Below are 20,886 nucleotides of genomic sequence, written 5' to 3' on the forward strand. Positions count from 1 at the left end.
CCTGAAACCATATGCTCAGTTTCATTGTCTTTGTTATTGTTTTAAGGCTAATGCGAGTGACTGTGTGTAGTATTGTCATTACTGAGTCTTTGTGGGTAGCAATACATTTTTCTTTTATTTATTTTTTCACACAAGTTGCTGTATGATGACAGTTTCTCTCTGACTGATGAAAATATCGACATACTGACATTTACAAATCATATTAGGGTAGCTAAGTCACATAAAAGATTAAAAGATGCAATCAAGATGCTTAGGACACACCAGCATCAGTGAGGTAAGCCCTACAGCTGCAAATTAACATTTTTTTGATAATATTAAGACACCACAAAGGTCAAATATATATATATATATATATATATATATATATATATATATATATATATATATATATATATATATATATATATATTCTTTCACATTTTTTGTGAACATTAAACATTAAAAATCCCAGAATGAATAAAATGTCTTTTCGTAAATATAATTTAGTACTACCTCTTTTCCCCCTGAGCAGGCTCACATCACCCGAAATTGTTCATATAATAACTAAAACAAGTCCAAATACTACTATAAGTATGCACTAATAAACATAAAAGTAGTTTCAGAAATATGCTATTTACTTACAAATCAATCTGTGTTGTTTTTTAACTAATTCTTCAGTAAAAATCAAATTATTCTGTATTCAACTGCTTTTTGTATGACATTACTCGCGTGATTTATTAGTGGGATGAGCTTATAAACCAAATGATACCTTCCGAAATTATTAGCCAAGGATGAGGCTTCAAAAATGCATTTTACTGATTATATTTAATTGAGAAAAAAGAAAAAGGTTACAAATCAGTAAATTTCAGATTCTACTTATGACTGTCACATCAAATCAAGCATTCACTACTACATTTTCTGTGCAATAAGATACATCATATTTGTTGTAACTAAATTTCAGCAATTCACTACTGGGTGTGTTTGTTATATTCTGGCGTTGACTTTCAGGAAATTTTAGAAAATTCTGCCTGCATTATTAGAGTGAAGTAGCTTAGAACACAGCAGGCATAAAATCTTTATCTCCAAGTTCGCTTTTCAATTATGTTAGCAATTTCTCAAAAATGCTAGCTTAGTTGGTGCACACACCTCTAACACATGAACAAAACAGAGCGAAATACACAAAAAAATAATGAAGCTTTTCCACACTAAGAAAAAATATAGTAGGCCCACATCTGCGATTTTTATTGTATAAAGGATAAAAATTCACTATGAGGCTACTAAATATGTCTACTGTGCACGTTAGCTACAAATCTCTAAATCTCCATTTTCAATGCAAACAATTCATTAATGGATGTTCAAGTTACATACAAATGCCAATTCTGAGAACTGTTCTATGAGCAATAATCAAAATAATATATATGCTCTTGAAAAATGGTACATAATGAAAAGACAAAACATTTCTATCATGGTCAACATGATACTTTGAATTATTTGTAGTTCAGACTGGCTCAAGCAATGAGCCTGTCCTGATAATTTTGGCTCTGGCCATTAGAGTTTCGTCCTTTTATAATCTGTTTTGTGTACCTGGATAATCATATGCTATCTTTCAAGGGCTAATGTACTCTTTTTGGCGATTTTCAATGGGAGAGTTCTCTGTCCAGGCATTAGTACAAACTCAAAATTACTTTTTTATAAATTGATAATAAAACTATAATGCTTCTAAAGGGTATGCAAAATACCGTAAACATATTTAGCTGCTGTATGGAGAATTTCTTTCCTCTTACGCAACACAGAAATATGGCCCAAAGTTAACAATATACATTAATGTAGCTTAATTATGTGTCATGCATAATATGTTCATTGCTACGAGTCTTGAAGAAGAAAGTAAACAGTAAGTAAAAAACCCACTACATAAATAGACAAACACAACATGCAATAACAAACATCTCAGTAAACAGAGTTAAAATACTTATATGTCCAGAACACTAGCACTGTCATTCACAAATTTACATTATGATAAAGAAAAAGGCCAAAACATTTTTTAGAATACTGTCTACCCTTGCTTCTCAGAAATTCTGTGTCATGAAATTTTAAAAATAGGGGCTGTATGCAGATGATGTGTGAAATTTCCTTGCTGAGTTATGTTCATTAGTTGATGTAAACCAGATGCACAGAAGGTTTAGATAAAGGAAATTAAAATGTACCTGACACATTACTATTCTCTAATTTTATTTTGCTAATCACCTACGTTCAAATACCCTATCTTCTGTGCCTAATTCTAGATCAGTTATTTTCCGTTGGAAATTTGCTCCTCATCTTTTATCTACTTCTTCTTAACTTTTAGTTTGCAGTTAGTTCTTTATTGTTCTATAATGTTTACCTTCTTTGTGATGAGTAAAGCCTTCTTTGTGGTGCTCCATTAATACCTAAATGCACTATCCTCAAAGTAAAACAATAGTATTATAAAAACATCAGATATAAAATGTTACAATATTATAAAAGCCACAAAATGCTGGACGGCATTCCACACCCAAAACTGTGTTAGTACATATGTATACACATGCATCAAATATCCAATAATCCAATGAGGTTAGCTACATTAATGCCTGCTAATCCAGACATGTAAGTAAATACTATCACAGAATTAGAAGAAAGTAAAATAAAATCATCATCTTCCTAAGATAGTAGCTGAAATGATGGCCTAATTCACAAAATTAATAAATGAACTTACAGCCATCAAATTTTGCTACAGGTTAAAAAGGGATGTCACTGCACAGGTAATGAATAAAATTGGTCAATAATAATAACTAAGGTGACATTTAATTAAACTGTTGAACACAGATGTCAGCAACAGACCTTTGTGACAAGGTACATCCATCTTGGCGACGAGACTGTATTTTCCATTTATTACCCTAAATAAAAGCAATAAATGATTTATTTGCCACTCCTGCACTTCCACACTATCCACTGTCATTTTTTTCCTTTTCTTTGTTTATTTTTTATCCCTGAGTAGCTTAATATTTAAAGTTGGCAGTGACAAACTTATTTTTCAAATGTAGTTATCTGAGGAAAATTGATGTAATACCCATTGTAAGAACATTTAAGCATTACAAAATCAAAGTAATACACATTGATCACATTACAAACACACATGTGCCTAATACCAGTCTCACACTATTGTGGTTTTAATTACTTATTACTTTACATGCAAATAAAAACACAACAAACATAAGATACTACAGCATGTACTAAAGCTTAATATTCTGCTCATGGAAGTTTCAATTTGTACATCTTTTCATAGTACATGTTCTAACTGTTAATGTCATTTACGAACTTTGGCATATAATATTTGATACTTAAGAGTTAAGAAAAATTACAAACCAAAAACAAAATACAAGGAACAAGACACACCTTTTCCATTGGGAAATTTGCACACACACACATACACACACACACACACACACACACACAGAATTGCAAAGTATTTAAATCAGTTCACCCTATTACAACTAATAATTTCACTCTACAGCAAGACTCTCTAAATATCAATCATGCATTTTTTAAATCATTAACTTTGTATGGCATACGCTTCAACACCACTTCACAAGTGATACACCTGCTTGTGTACCCATGCGGAACATTTCGGTAAAGCAATCAAAATAAAACATTACAATTTCAAATTTTAAAAACAAAAAATAAGTCGAAAACTAATAACAGGAATAGAAGTTCTAAAAGACAACGAGATTATTTCTGTATTTCTAAAAATGAACAACACTTTTACAAAAGTTTAAATAATTTGTAAACTATGCACATATAAGACTCAACAGATAACCTAGTTAAAAAAAAAAAAAAGAAAAGAAAAGAAAAGAAAAGAAAGAAAGAAATATTTTAGCTCACTTGGCGAACATGAAAAATTCATGAACATCTTCCAATTTCATATCATACAACTTTAGAAAAACAGCATGCTACAATCATAGCTTATAGACTGGCATTCAATTCTTCAGTACAGATTGAGGAAATGAGCTAAAACATTTTTAATCTCTTAATTAATACTGAAGATGAAGTCTTACCAGGCAGTGCATGCAAACACAAAATCAGTGGAACAACTAACTACAGTCAGAAGGAATATAAAATTCTGAGGTACCTCTATTACTTTTTGAGGTTTCAAATTCACATTTTCTTTGGACACAGAAAGACTAACCAACTACAAATTAGGGTGCAGATCTTTTTTTGAAAACTACTACAATGGCTTCCCTGAGTATCTGCAGTTTCTGGAACACAACTTAAAAAATTAAATGTCATTTCTGGAAAGTGACTGTAAAAGTTTTGAACCCTATATTGTACCTATAGTTAGTATGAGAAACAATACAAAATTGATATGTGCTCAACTATAAAGAGAAAGTTATTCCATGAAACAAAATACATACCAAGGCACTTATTTTTGATAGGATAATACCTAAGCTTTCTTTATATATTTATGACTTTTTCCTCCAAAACGACTTACATATGCAGCAATATTAAACTTTCGCTTGCAACCTTCATAATTCATGTACCGTATTTTTCCAAAAACTGGTCTCTCTAGCCATCCTTGATCATGTATTCCACACACAGACCACATGCACCCTAAAATAAACAGAAATGTACAGTGAGCTCCAACGGTGGCACAGAAAGAAAAGAAAGAAGGAATTGATAGGAAAGAATAAATACAGGGTTATTACAAATGATTGAAGCGATTTCACAGCTCTACAATAACTTTATTATTTGAGATATTTTCATAATGCTTTGCACACACATACAAAAACTCAAAAAGTTTTTTTAGGCATTCACAAATGTTCAATATGTGCCCCTTTAGTGATTCGGCAGACATCAAGCCGATAATCAAGTTCCTCCCACCCTCAGCGCAGCATGTCCCCATCAATGAGTTCGAAAGCATCGTTGATGCAAGCTTGCAGTTCTGGCACGTTTCTTGGTAGAGGAGGTTTAAACACTGAATCTTTCACATAACCCTACAGAAAGAAATCGCATGGGGTTAAGTTGGGAGAGCGTGGAGGCCATGACATGAATTGCTGATCATGATCTCCACCACGACCGATCCATCCGTTTTCCAATCTCCTGTTTAAGAAATGCCGAACATCATGATGGAAGTGCGGTGGAGCACCATCCTGTTGAAAGATGAAGTCAGCGCTGTGCGTCTCCAGTTGTGGCATGAGCCAATTTTCCAGCATGTCCAGATACATGTGTCCTGTAACGTTTTTTTCGCAGAAGAAAAAGGGGCCGTAAACTTTAAACCGTGAGACTGCACAAAACACATTAACTTTTGGTGAATTGCGAATTTGCTGCACGAATGCGTGAGGATTCTCTACCGCCCAGATTCGCACATTGTGTCTGTTCACTTCACCATTAAGAAAAAATGTTGCTTCATCACTGAAAACAAGTTTCGCACTGAACGCATCCTCTTCCATGAGCTGTTGTAACCTCGCCGAAAATTCGAAGCGTTTGACTTTGTCATCGGGTGTCAGGGCTTGTAGCAAGATTTTCCAAACCGTCGGCTGTGGTACGTTTAGCTCCCTGCTTGCTTTATTCGTCGACTTCCGCGGGCTACGCATGAAACTTGCCCGCACGCGTTCAACGTTTCTTCGCTCACTGCAGGCCGACCCATTGATTTCCCCTTACAGAGGCATCCAGAAACTTAAAACTGCACATACCATCGCCGAATGGAATTAGCAGTTGGTGGATCTTTGTTGAACTTCGTCCTGAAGTGTCGTTGCACTGTTATGACTGACTGATGCGAGTGCATTTCAAGCACGACATACGCTTTCTCGGCTCCTGTCACCATTTTGTCTCGCTGCGCTCTCGAGCGCTCTGGCGGCAGAAACCTGAAGTGCGGCTTCAGCCGAACAAAACTTTATGAGTTTTTCTACGTATCTGTAGTGTGTCGTGACCATATGTCAATGAATAGAGCTACAGTGAATTTATGAAATCGCTTCAATCATTTGTAATAGCCCTGTACAACCACCAACTTTGGAAATATAATTCTGGCTGAATGATGACAAGTAGCTTATTTACAAATGTCCTCACTGATGAGTGTATATCCTTAACACAGCTTTTGCAAAGATTTAAAATAAATCCTATAGAATTACACGACATAATTATTGCAACTCAGACATGTGTAAAACAATTATTTCCAGTCTGAGATTTTTTTAATAGACAATCTGATGCCCTAGCCTTGTGTTGCTCCCTCAGTTCTACACTATCTGAAAATTGTATTGACAATTTTGAATAAATTTTCTTACAGAAAGAGCCACTGAGTAACAAAATTAAATACTGGATCAGCTAAGTACATGATGTGCAGTGTTTACAGACCAGTACCACTCGACAGTTAAATACGCTCTTCTTCAGAAAAAGCAAAACACCTTGAAAGACTAGAGATAGGACATTCATGTTCGCAAGACATGTACATTAGTATGCTATGCAGAAATGACTAGCATTTCAGTCACCTCAGTTCAGCACATGTCCTGTTGCCAATATCCTACACATTTTCGATTGGTGCCAAGTCCGGTGATCTGGCGAGCCAGGCACAGGGCTGACATCCTATGACACCAAGTATGCATGTGTTCGTGCAGCAACACATGGTTGTGCATTGTCTAGCTGAAAAATGCTGTCTGGGGTGTTGTGCAAAAAGGATGTGGCTACAGTTCGCAGGATGTCATTCACGCAGGTGACACTGGTCGTAGTGCCTTGCACATGCACCAACTGTGATTTGTTGTTGTACTCAATAGCACCCCACACCATAAGGCCTTGAGATGGTACTGTACATCTTGTGCGAATGCAGTCGATGTGATGCCATTCCCCCATCTACAGCGAACCAAAATGCGGCCATCATTTTCAAACAAACAGAACCTGAATTTGTCCAAAAATGCTACATGATGCCATCCCTGTCCCTAGTGACATCATTCCATTTCCATACACCATTGCCATCTAGCATGTTTGTGCACATTCATCAAAGGTAGGCGGAGAAGTGAACGACACCCACGTAATCCGTACCATAATAAACGGCAATGGACTGTCAGCTCTGATAGTGTATGATGTGTTACACTGTTATTCCAGAGGCGAGGAGGATGCAGATCAATCCTGCAATGCCATTCGGATGAAGTGCAGATCTCCTCAGGGGGTAGTCTGGGTGGTGTGACTGACCTATCTCATCACATTTTAAAGCCTTCCGTGAACCACTCTGCCCACAGCTGTTGCACTGCCGAAACGTCCCACATGAGCAACAATTTCCCGGATGGGAGCATCACATTCTCTCATGCCAATAATGTGCCACCTTTCAAACTCACTGATTTGTCAGTACTGTTCGTGCTTATGCCTCAGAGGCAACCTGCACATCTGCTCAAGTCACATTGACACATTATCTTTGGTTTATAGCAGCAAACAGAGTCGCAAGCACATTTTACCGGTAGATGGTGTTTGCGCTGCGATATCAATGATGAACCTGCAGGTCAACATGGTTCAAATGCTAATCATTTCTGCAGAACATACTAATGTATATGTCTTGTGATATGAATGTCCTATTTCTAGTTGTTCAAAGTGTTCTGCTTTTTTTTCTGAAGATGAATGTAATACTTCTAAAATAAGAAAATTCAATTCTCAATGGAGCTGAGACAATAAATGTCTTGGACCTTGATATAGGTATTAGCATAAAGAAACACTCATTTAGCACTTGCAGAAAAACAATAGGTACTGATATTATGATCTCTAAAAGCTCTCAGCATCCACAAAATCACAAACACATAGCTTTTCAAACAACATTACCCAAGTCTGTCTTTCATGCCCAATGACACACAATCAAACTTACTGCCTACAGTAATGGCCATAGCTCTGAGTGGGTTACCAACACCTTACAAAAAACGAAAATGCAAAAATTTACACCACTAGTGTATGCTGGACAACAGAAACCAGTCAGTAATTACAAAAACTGGAGCACCATCCCACATGTTGACAATATTTTTGATGGTGTTGCAAAAAAGTTAAAGTCTGTGTTCGCAATAAAAACAGCACAGCTAAGGTATTGTTTAATAGTAAAGGCATATTAAAAACATTTGGCAGAGATCACCTGCAAGCACTGCCCCATAATTTGTGGGTTGATGTCAACAGCTGGTGATGCTGACCACAGGCAGCCACTACAAGACAGATTTAAATGTACTGTGTCTCCTAATAGCTGCTTAATTTTCAAATGATGTCATTGTAAAGTACACCAATTCAGCAAGGAACTTCCCATGCTGACAACTCTTTTAGCCAAAGGCAACAATTTGTGCACAATCCAAGCTTGAAATGACCATCCGAGGCATGTTGACAGACCAAACAGTCTAAGCTTGCAGACAGGAAGAACAGAGCATATGAGCCACACTGTTTTGTTCAAGATAGGAAAGACAGTGTACTGTATTGAACTGCACTGAAAGTTTAGGTGTACTTTTACGCCATTACACAGATAGTTATTTGCAGCAATCTCCTGTTGCCCAGTGTGTATTGATAAAGAGGTTTCCAATAAAATACACTACAATTCTGCAAGAGATGAGAGTGGTGCATATGATTTTTTGATTAGTTTACTAGGTGTACCGGTATGAAATGAGCGTTTTTTTGTGAAAGTGAAACACTAATTTTGAATTGAAAAGTAAAAACATTTTAATCAAAGTACTGACCACTGCTTTCTATACATTTTGACCACCTTTCTGGCAATTTGTGGACACCACGCCAATAGAAATGTTCGTCTTTTGAAGCAAACCAATCAGACACCCAATTTTCGACTTCTTCGTAGGAATCGAAGTGTTCCTCAGCCAATGGGTGTCCCACTGATGAAAACAAATGGTAGTCGGAAGGGGTCAAGTCTGGTGAATACGACGTGTGGGGTAGCAGCTCCCAGCCAAGTGTTTTGATTGTAACCTGAACCAGTTTTGCTTTGCATGCAGGTGCAGTGTCAAGTAAAAAAATTACTTTGCTCTGTCTTCTGGCCCATTCTGGTCCTTTTTTGATCAATGTTTAGTTCAAATTGATCATTTGTTGTCTGTAGCGATTAGTATTCACAATTTCACCGGGTTTTAGAAGCTCATGATACACGACACCTTTCTGATCCCACCAAACACAGAGCATTGTCTTCTTGCCGAATCAATCTGGTTTTGCAGTCGATGTTGATGGTTGTCCCGGATTACCCCATGATTTTTCCCATTTAGGATTCTTAAAATAAATCCATTTTTCATCGCCAGTAACAATTTGATGTAAAATTGATTTTATTTCATGTCTTTGAAACAAAATTTGACAAATGGTTTTTCAGTTTTCCATCTTTCTTTCATTCAATTTATGTGGCACCCATTTTCCACACTTTTGAATCTTTCCCATAGCTTTCAAACGGTCAGAAATTGTTTGTTGTGCAACATTTAGCACTGCTGCCGTTTGCTTCTCACTCAAACTATCATCTTCATCCATTACTGCTTGCAATTCGGCGTCTTTGAACTTTTTTGGTGGTCTTCCACGTTCTTCATTTCTTACATCAAAATCATTATTTCTGAACCATTGAAACCATCTTTTGCATGTTGCTTCTGATAGAGGATGATCACCATATGCCTCAACAAGCATTTGAGGCGACTCTGCAGCATTTTTTTTTTTTTTTTTAATGAAAACAAAAAATTAATGCTTTCCGCAAATCATCACTTTCTGGTACAAAATTCGCATTGTTAACATGATGAAAACATATGATGATGTTTGTTCCATGACTTGATGTATACTAAATATCTTTGACAGATGTCATACCAACCCAACAAAAAAAACTAAGGCTCATTCACAACAAATGTTCCCTATCGACACATTTGTATCTTAACGCTCATTTCATACTGGTACACCTGGTACAGTGGCATCTGGCATAGATTTTAAAGTATCTTACAGATGTTCATGAAACTTCTGCTACACTGAAGTTTGATCTATCAGAAACATTAATACTGACAAATTTTCTTTGATGGCAGGAATTTAAAAAAAATTAATATGGCATACAAACCAACAAATCCATTAGGATCTCCTCCATCCAATGAATATCTATCATTTAAATAAATTGCAATTCTTAAAGCTTCTTCTGGTGATGGTGTCCATTCTAATATCTTCTTTGCCCAATACATACGCATGAAGCCATGTATTTTTCCATCCTTCACTAACTGAATTTGGGCAGAATTCCATAAATCATCATGTGTTAAAGACTTCTCCAATTCTTCACAAGTGTAGATATATGACCTCTTGTCCTTTCTGGAACATAATTCAGTCAAAGGTAGTCCTTTTCCATAAGGAACCTTCATATATGGGAAATTATGAAGGAAACAGTCGACATCTAGCACTGAATTTAAACATTCTTGCCTGAAGGAGCAAAGGTTTATCATTTTGGACTTTTAATTCTTATTAACCATTTAATTATAATTTCTGTTGACCAACTTAGGCTGTCACATTCATAAAATATGGAACATTTTTTCCAACCAGGTACAGTACTTTTCAGTATTATTCTACTAAACTGTTTGCTATGTCAGATTATGAATAAAACTGTCAGTGTTCCACAAAAGTAACACCCTTATCTCCATCAGATTAAGTGTTAGTTTCAGCACTTGGAAATGTGAATGGGCCTTACACTGTTCACTACACATTATGAAATAGGAACCTTGTTAATCTGAATCAAAAAAGTCACATTTCTGTTATGAAATAGGAACCTTCTTATTTTGAATCACAGAGGTCTCATTTCCAGAAATAATGTCAATTGAAACTTCCTGAAAGATTAAAATTGCCAAACTGGAATGCAACTGTTTCACTGTTCAACTTTTAGCCATCCACTACTAAGAGCCTGACAAAGTTTCATTCTACAAGTACCTCCCCCAATATTCCTGCTCTCAATGGAGGAAAGTATCGAAGAGAGCCATTGTGGAATTCACAAAAGCATGTTGCATACTGATAGACCCTGATTATTTTGACATCAGTTGTTTATGTGAATGGCTAAGTTAACAGTTTCAAGTCTCTGCCCAGAACTCTGTTGTTATCTACTACAGTTGTTCGTAAGCTCCACAGCAGATTAAAAGTTTTATTCTAGAAGGCCTGTAGTGTTCATTAGTCCCGGAAACTAACTTATCCAAGTGTGTGGTGATGAATAGACATTTTTATGACACTTATGTCTCTCTTAAGTAGTTAAGAACTGTGGTCCAGTAATGCCTGCAATTTGAAGATTTTATCTTCAACTGAAATACACATGTGGATTTCTCCCAAAGAGGATAATTATTCTCAATTCATATTTCTTACCACTAGTGTCTAATTTCAACATTTACTCTCTGAGATGCTACTGCTCACTTAACGTACACTGCTTTCTTTGTCACATTGTTGTGAAGTCTAAGACTTTACAGTAAGACACATTCGACTTACACCATTTTCGTATATATACATTTACATAGCACACTGACAACCAACTGATTCTCTGCTGAAATGCTGAGACATACATCCTGAAACATAAAGAGCATCTGATAGTTTTTGGCAATATCTAACTTGTATTATCCCAAAATATGACTAGTCATGTGGGATGACACAGTAACTCCAAGACATCATTCCATCACATCTACCATTTACAAGTTGTTGAACCAGTGTTGAATTTTATCACATCTGTATTTGGAAAATACCTGTAAAAGATCAAATTGTATGCCCCAAAACAATAATTCACAGAAACTGATAAGGCAACTAAAAATTATAAAGTTATACCTGTGATCATTAAGGGTCTTCAATGCCCACGCATTTGTTCCCTTAATACTGTCGTACTTGTCATTGTAAAAACAAAAATTATCTGACAGTTCTCGACGAATAATTGCTTCCTCACAGAAGGCATCTACTGACTCTGTGTATTTGGATCTGTATGCCTTCACTTCAAGAATAGCTCTCTGAACAGAGATATGGCCTGTAAAATAAAATTTGATTCTATTATTTATCTTTCTTATCTAATCCAAGAAATTGTTCATTGATAAATCTGTCTTGTGAGCGTATAATTTTAAATACCTTTTAAAAATTTCTTTATTTACCACCAATCTTCAAATACTTTTGAAAATACTGTAGTAAAACTGTCAACTCTTAACTTTGGTATAACACTTGAAAGAGATTTTGATTTACAATCTATTTCTTTATTTTATAGCAGAAATAACTTGGATTTTGTATTATTATTAAGAGCAAATATACATTTCCAAAATATATTAACCTGATTCTAAAGAAATAAATCCCACAATTAGAAACATATGTGCGTATCTTCAATTATGTGTGTGGTGTAATATCATTACTTTTGGTAAACTGATGTGTCACCTAAGGTCTACCTGGCTGATGAATTATGACAGCCACAGTGAAATTATATGTTATTAGTTAATTTGTTTAGAAATTTAAACTGTTGGTGCTGTAACTACCACTTTTGCGTGTGCACCGCATCATAGTTCACACCTGAAGTCTGTGCTCGGTTTGACCACTAGAGGCCACCCGGCCTGCTAATATGGCAGCAGTTGCGTGTGCAGCCAGCTGGCTATACTCCATGTTGGCCCTAATGTCTATATAGGCCAAACCACAAGGCTCCACCGGCCACCTGTGTATTGCTGACAGTATTGAAACTCGCCTTCCATGTGTGTGTACTGTCTGGGCAATAATTTACAGTGTTCTTGGATTAGAACAATTATTTGGTGATGAGTACGGTTTCGATTCCACACGCTCCACTTCAGTCACTGACTCTGAGTTTAATTTCCATAGAGGCAGTGCCAGCGTGTGCTGACAGTTGCTATTTCCAGTTTAACAACTACAATGGCAAACCTGTAGCTCCACCAACAACATATCTGTTACCATTCCCTGGGTACAACAATGCAGCAGAAGACTGGGGTACTTACAAAAAAAAAAAAAAACAACTGTGACAACATTTCCAGCCACCTGCAGTACCAGACATAAACTTCTGCAAGGCCCTTTTTAGTCTTGGATTTCACTTCGCATGCATCAGGTGCTGTGTTAGCTCACCCCGTTACAAGAACCTTGAAGTCTTTCTTTCAATCAGATGTGTGTGTGTGTGTGTGTCTTTCTATCTATCACTGTAAACATACTCACATTATTGATGCTGATGTGGAGTTTTACCACAGCCAAAAGTGGGAAAAACAGTCATTCACAGCATGGGCAGCAGAACTACATGGACTTAGCCATCATCATAATTTTGTGACAAATATTCAAAAGGAATCATATGCACATCAAGTGGTTTGTGATGCAATCATACATTTCTTGATATGGAAGTTTGAGAACAAGCTCTACAGTGTGAAAATCCTATGCTTACGGAAGTATTCAACATAGTTTAGACAATTGAAGTTTCGCGAGCTGCAGGTAGTCAGACAGAAGCCTGGTCTGAAGTTTCAGGAATTAATTCTTCTCACCCCTCCAAGCCTTCAGACAGTTCGCAAGGGAATGTGGACACTACTGCAGCAGTCCAACAGATGTCTCAGCAGAATTGTCATTCATGACAAAAGCAGTCTGCTCCACAACAGCAACCTCGTGCTCCACTGCCTTTGTGCCCCTATTGCTTCATTTCAACACGAACAGATCACGTGTCCCGAGTGCTGGGCAATGCATGATAGATGCCAGAAGAAAGGACGTATTGCTTCCCTATGTAACACCTTTCCAAACCTGAGTGAGGACAAAACAAACACGGATGTGAACAATGTATCAGCAGTGATGATGTCTCAAAGCAAGTTATACACTGAACAACAAATCACTGGAATGCAGGTGTATTCAGGTGCAGCAGCAATGTTGGTGAATTCTCAGATTTATGTGGACTTGCATTCTCCCCCTCTGGCTCCAGTGTCATGGAGGCTGGTGAGTGATAATGAACAGCAGATTACCAGTCTTGGAAAAAGTTTCCTGCATCTGTGACTTACAAGGCTATGGCTCGTTCACAAACATTTCTAGTTGTGGACAATGTTTACACTGAAAATCTGTTTGGTTTGGTTTTTAAACCATTTGGATTGTCCATCAATGATGAAGTGCATTTTGTTTCTGATCCAAGTTCCGTGTCAACCATTAGCTGCTCCCTGTGCCGAATTTTCCTCTCATTTTCTCCAGGACTTGGTTGTGTAACAGAATTTCAGGCTCATATTATGATGAAATAGTCTGCCCACTTCCATTTTTTCCTGGCCCATCTGGTATCATTAACTTTATGGAATCAAGTAAATGAAGAATTAGATTGCCTTCAGATCCTTGATGTCAACAACACTGGTAGTCAAAAAACATACCAGTAAATTATGCTTCTGTGGTGATATTTAAAAAATCTGTTAATGCACAGTCAATCATTGATACCTATCCTTTGCCGCACTCTGACAAGCTGTTAGTTAATCTGATAAGCTGTTAGTTAAACTGTCGAGAGCCATTATTTTTTAAAGACTGGCTCAGCAGAGGCTTATTTCAGTTGCTGCTCAACGAGGAGTCTAAATGCCTGCTAGTTATCAATATCCCATTTGGGCTTCATCATACCAGTGTTTGCTTTTTGGTGTGCCAAGTCCACTAGCTATTTTTCAATGCTTTTAGAGCAAATTACTGCGTAAGTTTCAGCCTGCATCAACTGTCCACCAGACGTAGCAGTGTCTGGTGCCTCTACAGAAATAGATCTGCAGAACCTTCACACACTATTTTCTGTTTTACAGTATACAGGGTTAAAGTAAAATTTGGACAAGATACTGTTTTTTCAACCACCCATTATTTATTAGGATTTTGAAATGTAGCATGCTGGCATTAAACTACTGCACCAGCATACTGATGCTATTGCCACGTTGCCATACCCCATGTCCATCAAGGAATTATAGGCATTTTTATGCAAAATTGCGTACTAGCACGAATTCATACTGGATGCTGCTACTCAATGATTTTATTACATAAAGGTCGGCCCCTTGTCTGGTCACATTTTACCTAGGCTACTGCCTTGTGTTAGTGATGGACCTGTCTCAGTTTTGGCACTGTCCTTGCTCATAAGTATGTGGACAGATCTGAACGCCCTATTGCATTTGCCTCTAAATCCTTAAATTCTGCATAATAGCATTGTTCTCAGATGGACAAAGAAGATTTGGCAACTGTGTATACTCTTAAAAAAATTCATGTTTATCTAAATGGGTTTAAGTTTCATGCTGGACAAAGCCACATATTGTTTACAGCAGTGGGCTCTTTTCCTGTCACAGTACAATTATGAGATACATTTTTGACCTAGTGCACATGTAAATGCTGACGCCTCATCACATTTGCCGCTCAGTCTGGATCCAGAGTTTGACAAATATGGATTACATTGTTTTCATTTAGATATGGAAGCTCAAAGTGATGTGGATGGCTTCCCTATTACTAATATTGCACCTGTGGTAGCTATGGATCTTGTTTTAAATGAAGTTGTTTCTTTTGTGCAACACAGCTGACCGGACAAACTTCCGGGCCATGCTTCTGATCCTTTTAGAATTTATTTAGCATCACAAAATTGTCTTTCTGTTTGGGATGGAGTGCTGCTGTTAGCTACAGAGGACACCGATCCCCTGGTTGTAGTCCTGTCCACCCTTGAGTGTGAGGTTATGCGTTCATTAGATGTGGACCACTGGAGTATGTCACGTATAAAAGCGTTAGCAATCAGACTTTTTTGCCCAGACACAGATGGGGAAATAGTACGAGTTGCTGCAGCCTGTCCATGTGCCACCCATCAGGCAGCTCCCTGTGCTTTTTTGACACCGGACCCACAGCAGCCTTCAAAACAATGAAATTAACAGAAGAAGATTTACTAATAATTGTGGAGTTCCTGTGGAATTATTAAGAGAATTACATCTAGAAAATGGGAAGAATTCAACCAGAGGAGAATAGACATCCTCTTTAATTCTTGAGGAACAGTGAGTGGATTGCTGACCTTCAAGCACTAGCAAGACTTGCAGGTTCAAGTGTTGTTCTACACAAAATTACAGTGATGTTATGCTATGTGACATAATCATGTGAAATGTGTCAGATGTCTGCTTACATGCTGCTATATAAAATTGTCAGACCTGGATCGGAAAACGGTTCTGTCAATTATAGTGTCTGCAAGTTTTGTAGACAGAACTGAAGTTGATTTTGAGTCTCCATTAATCTCCCTTGTTCATAGTACAAGGCACTCAGTGCACAGTTATTGGTAGAGCGAACAAAAACCAGGCTCAGATTAAAGGTATAGGTAAAACCTTTTGGACATGTTGTACATGAGGTGTACATCATAATAAGCGAAGGAAGTCTTGCCCATGGTGCTTTTCTACTCATGAAAGAAAAGCATGTCCTTGTCATGAAGCACAGTGTTTCAAATGTGGTAAGCAAGGTCATATACAGAACATCTGTTTACTATACATTGACAGGCTGACAGTCTACCACGAAGCCACTGAGTGGCTTTAAGCAAGTGAATATCGTAACGCCCTAGCTAGTGCAGCAAGCACAAATAAAGTCTCACTTTTTCACTTCACAGAAACTTGTGCAATAAGTAAAATGCACTTTTCCAACAAGGATTAGGAAAGGCTACATATTTTGAGGCATACACTAATGTTAAAGAAAGTGTGCAACCCTGATTTTATTGTGCTAGGCATGTGCACCCCACCCAGCCCCGTCATTCTCAAAAAGCCATCAGGAGGTTACCCACAGTAAACCCATGAACTATCATGGTTTCTTTTCCTCTCGCACAAATGGAGGAATGAATGGGCAGATTGGGATAGGGCAGATTCTTTTCAAACTTTCATCCACGCGAGGCATCATTACAGTTACTGCTGGATGAGTGGTCCAGCAATATTTTCTGATTAATACTCACTTCGGATTGTTTGAGTTTCAAAGACCACCATCCACAAGTGCTTAGCTCTCACTATTTTTCAACACTTTCTGGAACAATTAATAGCCAAAGTACCATCATGTACGACCTATCTGGATAATACAGTTATCACAGGTTCAAAAAATGGTTCAAATGGCTCTGAGCACAATGGGACTTAACATTTGAGGTCATCAGTCCCCTAGAACTTAGAACTACTTAAACCTAAATAATCTAAGGACATCACACACATCCATGCCCGAGGCAGGATTCGAACCTGCAACCATAGTGGTTGCACGGTTCCAGACTGAAGCACCTAGAACCCCTCGGCCACACTGGCGGGCTGTCACAGGTCTTCCACAGGCTGAACATCTGGCAAATTTAGAGTGTTGATTTCAAGTTTTCACATAGGCTAGCTTAAAGAACAACACGGAAAAGTGCTCCTTCTCCCACGAAGAACTTTAATATTTACAAAATGTCATAAATTCACGGGGTATTCCTCATGCTAATTCATAATTGTCTGTGATCAAAGATTTGTCAGTGCCCCCTAACATAGGGGAGTTACAGGGTGTCATGGGAAAATTAACATATCACATTAAGCTTACTGCTGCTCTGCTGCATCGGCTGCACCAGAAATGTCGGCAGTTAAAGGATGCACTGTTAAGTCATCATTGCCTAGTTCATTCTGGCCCCTGTTGCACTACCTGTGGCTGCATCTGTTTACAGGATTGGAGCAATGCTCTATCATCTGATGGGCCCATTGCACAAAGCACAGTTCAATTATGGTAAACTTGAAAAACTATTGTGTTGACAAGTTCCACAAAAATTTGTACTGTTGAAAGCTCTTTTTGATTACCTATCATTGGCCTTTAACAACTTTGTTCAAACCTTCAAAGACTGTCTGACCATGGATATCACAAAAATTGGAACACTAGGCTCTGTTATTGTCTAATTATCAATACAAGTTATTGTACAGGCACTGTCTTGTCATCTCAGTTACCAGTTAGCATCAGCATTCGATTTGTCTCAGGAATCATGTTATCAAACTGACACTAAAGTTTCTGGAATTCTTTAAAATTTTCCTCTTCATTTTTGGAATATTGCTGGAGCAACTGCTTCCGACCCAGCTCTTCATGTAGTTTTGCAATTTGTGTGCCACAGGTGACCACATAGTTTGAAAGAAATTCCCCACTCATGCTGCTACTTTTTGAAGTTTGCACAAAGTAAGTCACCCAATATTATTGTACTTGACAGGACATGGACGCCCAAATTCAGCAAATGACCTCTTATTGCACAGTTTGTGCGGGGCATCAGTCTGCTCTGCCACAATGCTTTTTTTCAGTGGCCACATCTGCCCAGAAGGTGGCAACACTTCCACATAAATTTCACAAGTCAATTCTGATACACACGAAGATTGTTGGTGGTAGATGCATACAGATAGTTTCGATTTGTAGCCCCCCTGACTTCCACCACTGCTGCCAATTCTGTATAGGCTTTGCCCTCTATTTTCTGTCTCTAATGTCTTACTGAGATCCTTGCCTCAGACAATGGACCACAGTTCCTGTCAGCCAATGTTCAACAGTTTTGTGGCGAGAATGGCTTGCATCATGTCGCTAGTGGTCATTTTCGTCCTCAATCTACTGGTGAAGCTGAACAGTTTGAACATTCAAAAGTCACATGGAGAAACTCAGTTCCTGCCACACCTGGGAGCAAGCTTATAGATTTTTCTTTCTTCCTACTGCTCTTGGCCACACGACGTGGAGTCGCTGGCAGAAGTACTACATGGTTGTCATCATAGTACCTGTTGCGTCTTCTACAGTTGCCATGGAAATACAGAGTGAGCACAAAGTCTTGCCCTGATTATAAAAATTTATAACAGAATAACCACTAGACATAATAAGTTACATTTGATGCCATTACATTCGTAGATGTTACTAGTTTTTTTTTTTTTTAAGACCACTTACATTAGTAAACCTCAACGTGTGCTCCCTTGGTAGCTTGGAGAATGTCAAGACGGTATTCCAGTTTTCTTTGCAGAAAACCCATTACTGCTAACATTTACTTACACGTTTAGCAACAGTTTATTGCCCCACAGTTAGAAGAATAACAACCATGGATAATTTTCCAGCTAGACTGAGCATCACGAGTGTGTTTAATGATCAACAGAAAACATCCGTAACAACATTCTACGATGTGTCTAACAACAGTGTCTTAGTACTTGACAAAACTGAAACAACATAAAACAAATATGAAAATAACAAATGCTACTTTCAGCTTTGTAGGAAACGGAATTATTCTTGGATTAATCAGGAAAGTCATCAGGGTACCTCATCAACGATGACATGCAACAAGAATCATCATAATCACAGTACCGGAGACAATTTAGGTTGTAAATGTCAACATGCAATAAGTTGCAGAAAGCATAGCTAACAATGCAAAAATGAGGGGTGTGGTGATGGAATGTTAATTAGTTTACAATGGATGATCCTAAAATACAGTTGTCAGTTGGCAAGTAATGCCAATGCAAGTTATGAAAATTTAAAGATTTTACTTTCTCGGTGTTTTAACTTTTTATGTGGTATTTAGTGCTTGTATAAAAAAAAAAAAAAAAAAAAAAAAAAAAAAAAAAAAAAAAAAAAAAAAAAAAAGGTGCAATATTGTGAAAAATAAATGAATGCTTTCATGTAAAAACTAGGTAAACAGGTCACCATTCTTTAACTGCAAATCCTTTTAATGGGCAACATTCCATTCAGACAAAAATATTTTCTGAGGAGAAAATATTTCGTTTGTTCTTTGATCAAATGAATGAACTAAAATAATGTTAGAATAATGTTACAACAAAAATTATATTAAAATAGTGTCACAAAAAAACCAGCCGTATTTCTTACAAGCGAGAGATCACCAGGGATGAGACTGACTCTTTGAAACCACCTATATGGTGGTGCATATTAGGGAAGTATTACACACTGCAGCCATTCACTCCAATGGGACTGTCGTTTGCAAGTAATCAATGAAAAAAATCTTGAGATATTCTAGAGCCTTGAAAATACCATGTATTTTTGAAACAATGCTTTAACTTAAGAGCCTAATTGCTTATCAGGTATGATGAAGGATGTGGGAATGAGACCTGCTGGGAGCCAATTATACAGAGGGGTCCAAAAAAATGTATCCACTGTTTAAAAGTCCATAACTGGCAAACTAATTGACATAGTTGTCTCATCTTTGGTACTGTAATAGTTCGTAGTTCCAGCAATCGCCACACAAGCGTTGTATTGTTCTGTCAAATGACAGTCGCCAGATGATCAGTATTTTGTTCTTAGTAGCACCTAGTTACTCGAGTAAACATGGCTGGCGCAAGGCTTACATTCGATGAAAGGAGTCAGTTTTGAAGTGGTATTTTAAGAATGAAAACATTAATGAGGTTCAACAGCAATGGTGAAATCAGTATCAAACAGAGCCACCGACATGTTTAACGATTCGTCGCATTCAAGAGAAATTTGAAGCCAAAGGCTGTGTTAAAGATGTACACAAACAACGATCTTGACGACCTGTAACAGCAGCAAGTCCAGCTAACTCCCGTTGTGTGTTACAAGAATTCACTTGCTCACCACAGAAATCTGTGAGACAGTGTGCCCGTCAAACTGGAGTGAGCCATTCAAGCGTTCGGCGAATTTAAAGTGGAAGTGCTACATCCCACGATTGCTACATGCAATGAGAACCAGGATGATCCAGATCGTAAAATGGAGTGCTCTGAGTGGTTTACTAACATGGTGCACTAGGATGAAGAGTTTGCAGAGATGATTGTGTGGTCTAATGAGGCACAGTTCAAACTCAATGGTACAGTAAATCACCACAATTGCATCTACTGAGCTGCCAAAAATCCAAATGTCCATGTAGATAAAGCCGTGAATTTGCCAGGAGTAAATGTGTGGTGTGGGTTGTCTTACCGGGGCTTGATTGGGCCACTCTTCTTTGACGGCACAGTTACCGGTGAGGTGTACCTTAGGAAGCGTCAGACATCCATTTTACCTGCCATCCGAGACTTGTATGGA

The 20,886-nt window shown here is 37.7% G+C and overlaps 1 protein-coding gene across 9 annotated transcripts in view; it reads right to left on the reverse strand.

Moving 5' to 3' along the window:
* Nucleotides 1–20,886, reverse strand: part of LOC126191077 (deoxyribodipyrimidine photo-lyase) — a 120,480-nt gene that overhangs the window by 14,078 nt on the left and 85,516 nt on the right. For 5 of the 9 annotated variants that reach the window (XM_049931832.1, XM_049931841.1, XM_049931849.1 and 2 more), the window contains 3 exons: nt 11,749–11,941; nt 10,025–10,266; nt 4,484–4,602 (listed from right to left, as the gene is read on the reverse strand). In XM_049931832.1, the coding sequence (XP_049787789.1) occupies nt 4,484–4,602; nt 10,025–10,266; nt 11,749–11,941 (554 nt within the window). Of the gene's footprint in view, nt 1–3,823; nt 4,603–10,024; nt 10,267–11,748; nt 11,942–20,886 lie in introns of those variants that run through there. The other 4 variants (XR_007538318.1, XM_049931860.1, XM_049931823.1 and 1 more) reach the window with 3 other exon arrangements.

Source organism: Schistocerca cancellata, chromosome 1 (assembly GCF_023864275.1).
Source record: "Schistocerca cancellata isolate TAMUIC-IGC-003103 chromosome 1, iqSchCanc2.1, whole genome shotgun sequence".
NCBI classification, from domain to species: Eukaryota; Metazoa; Arthropoda; class Insecta; order Orthoptera; family Acrididae; genus Schistocerca; species Schistocerca cancellata.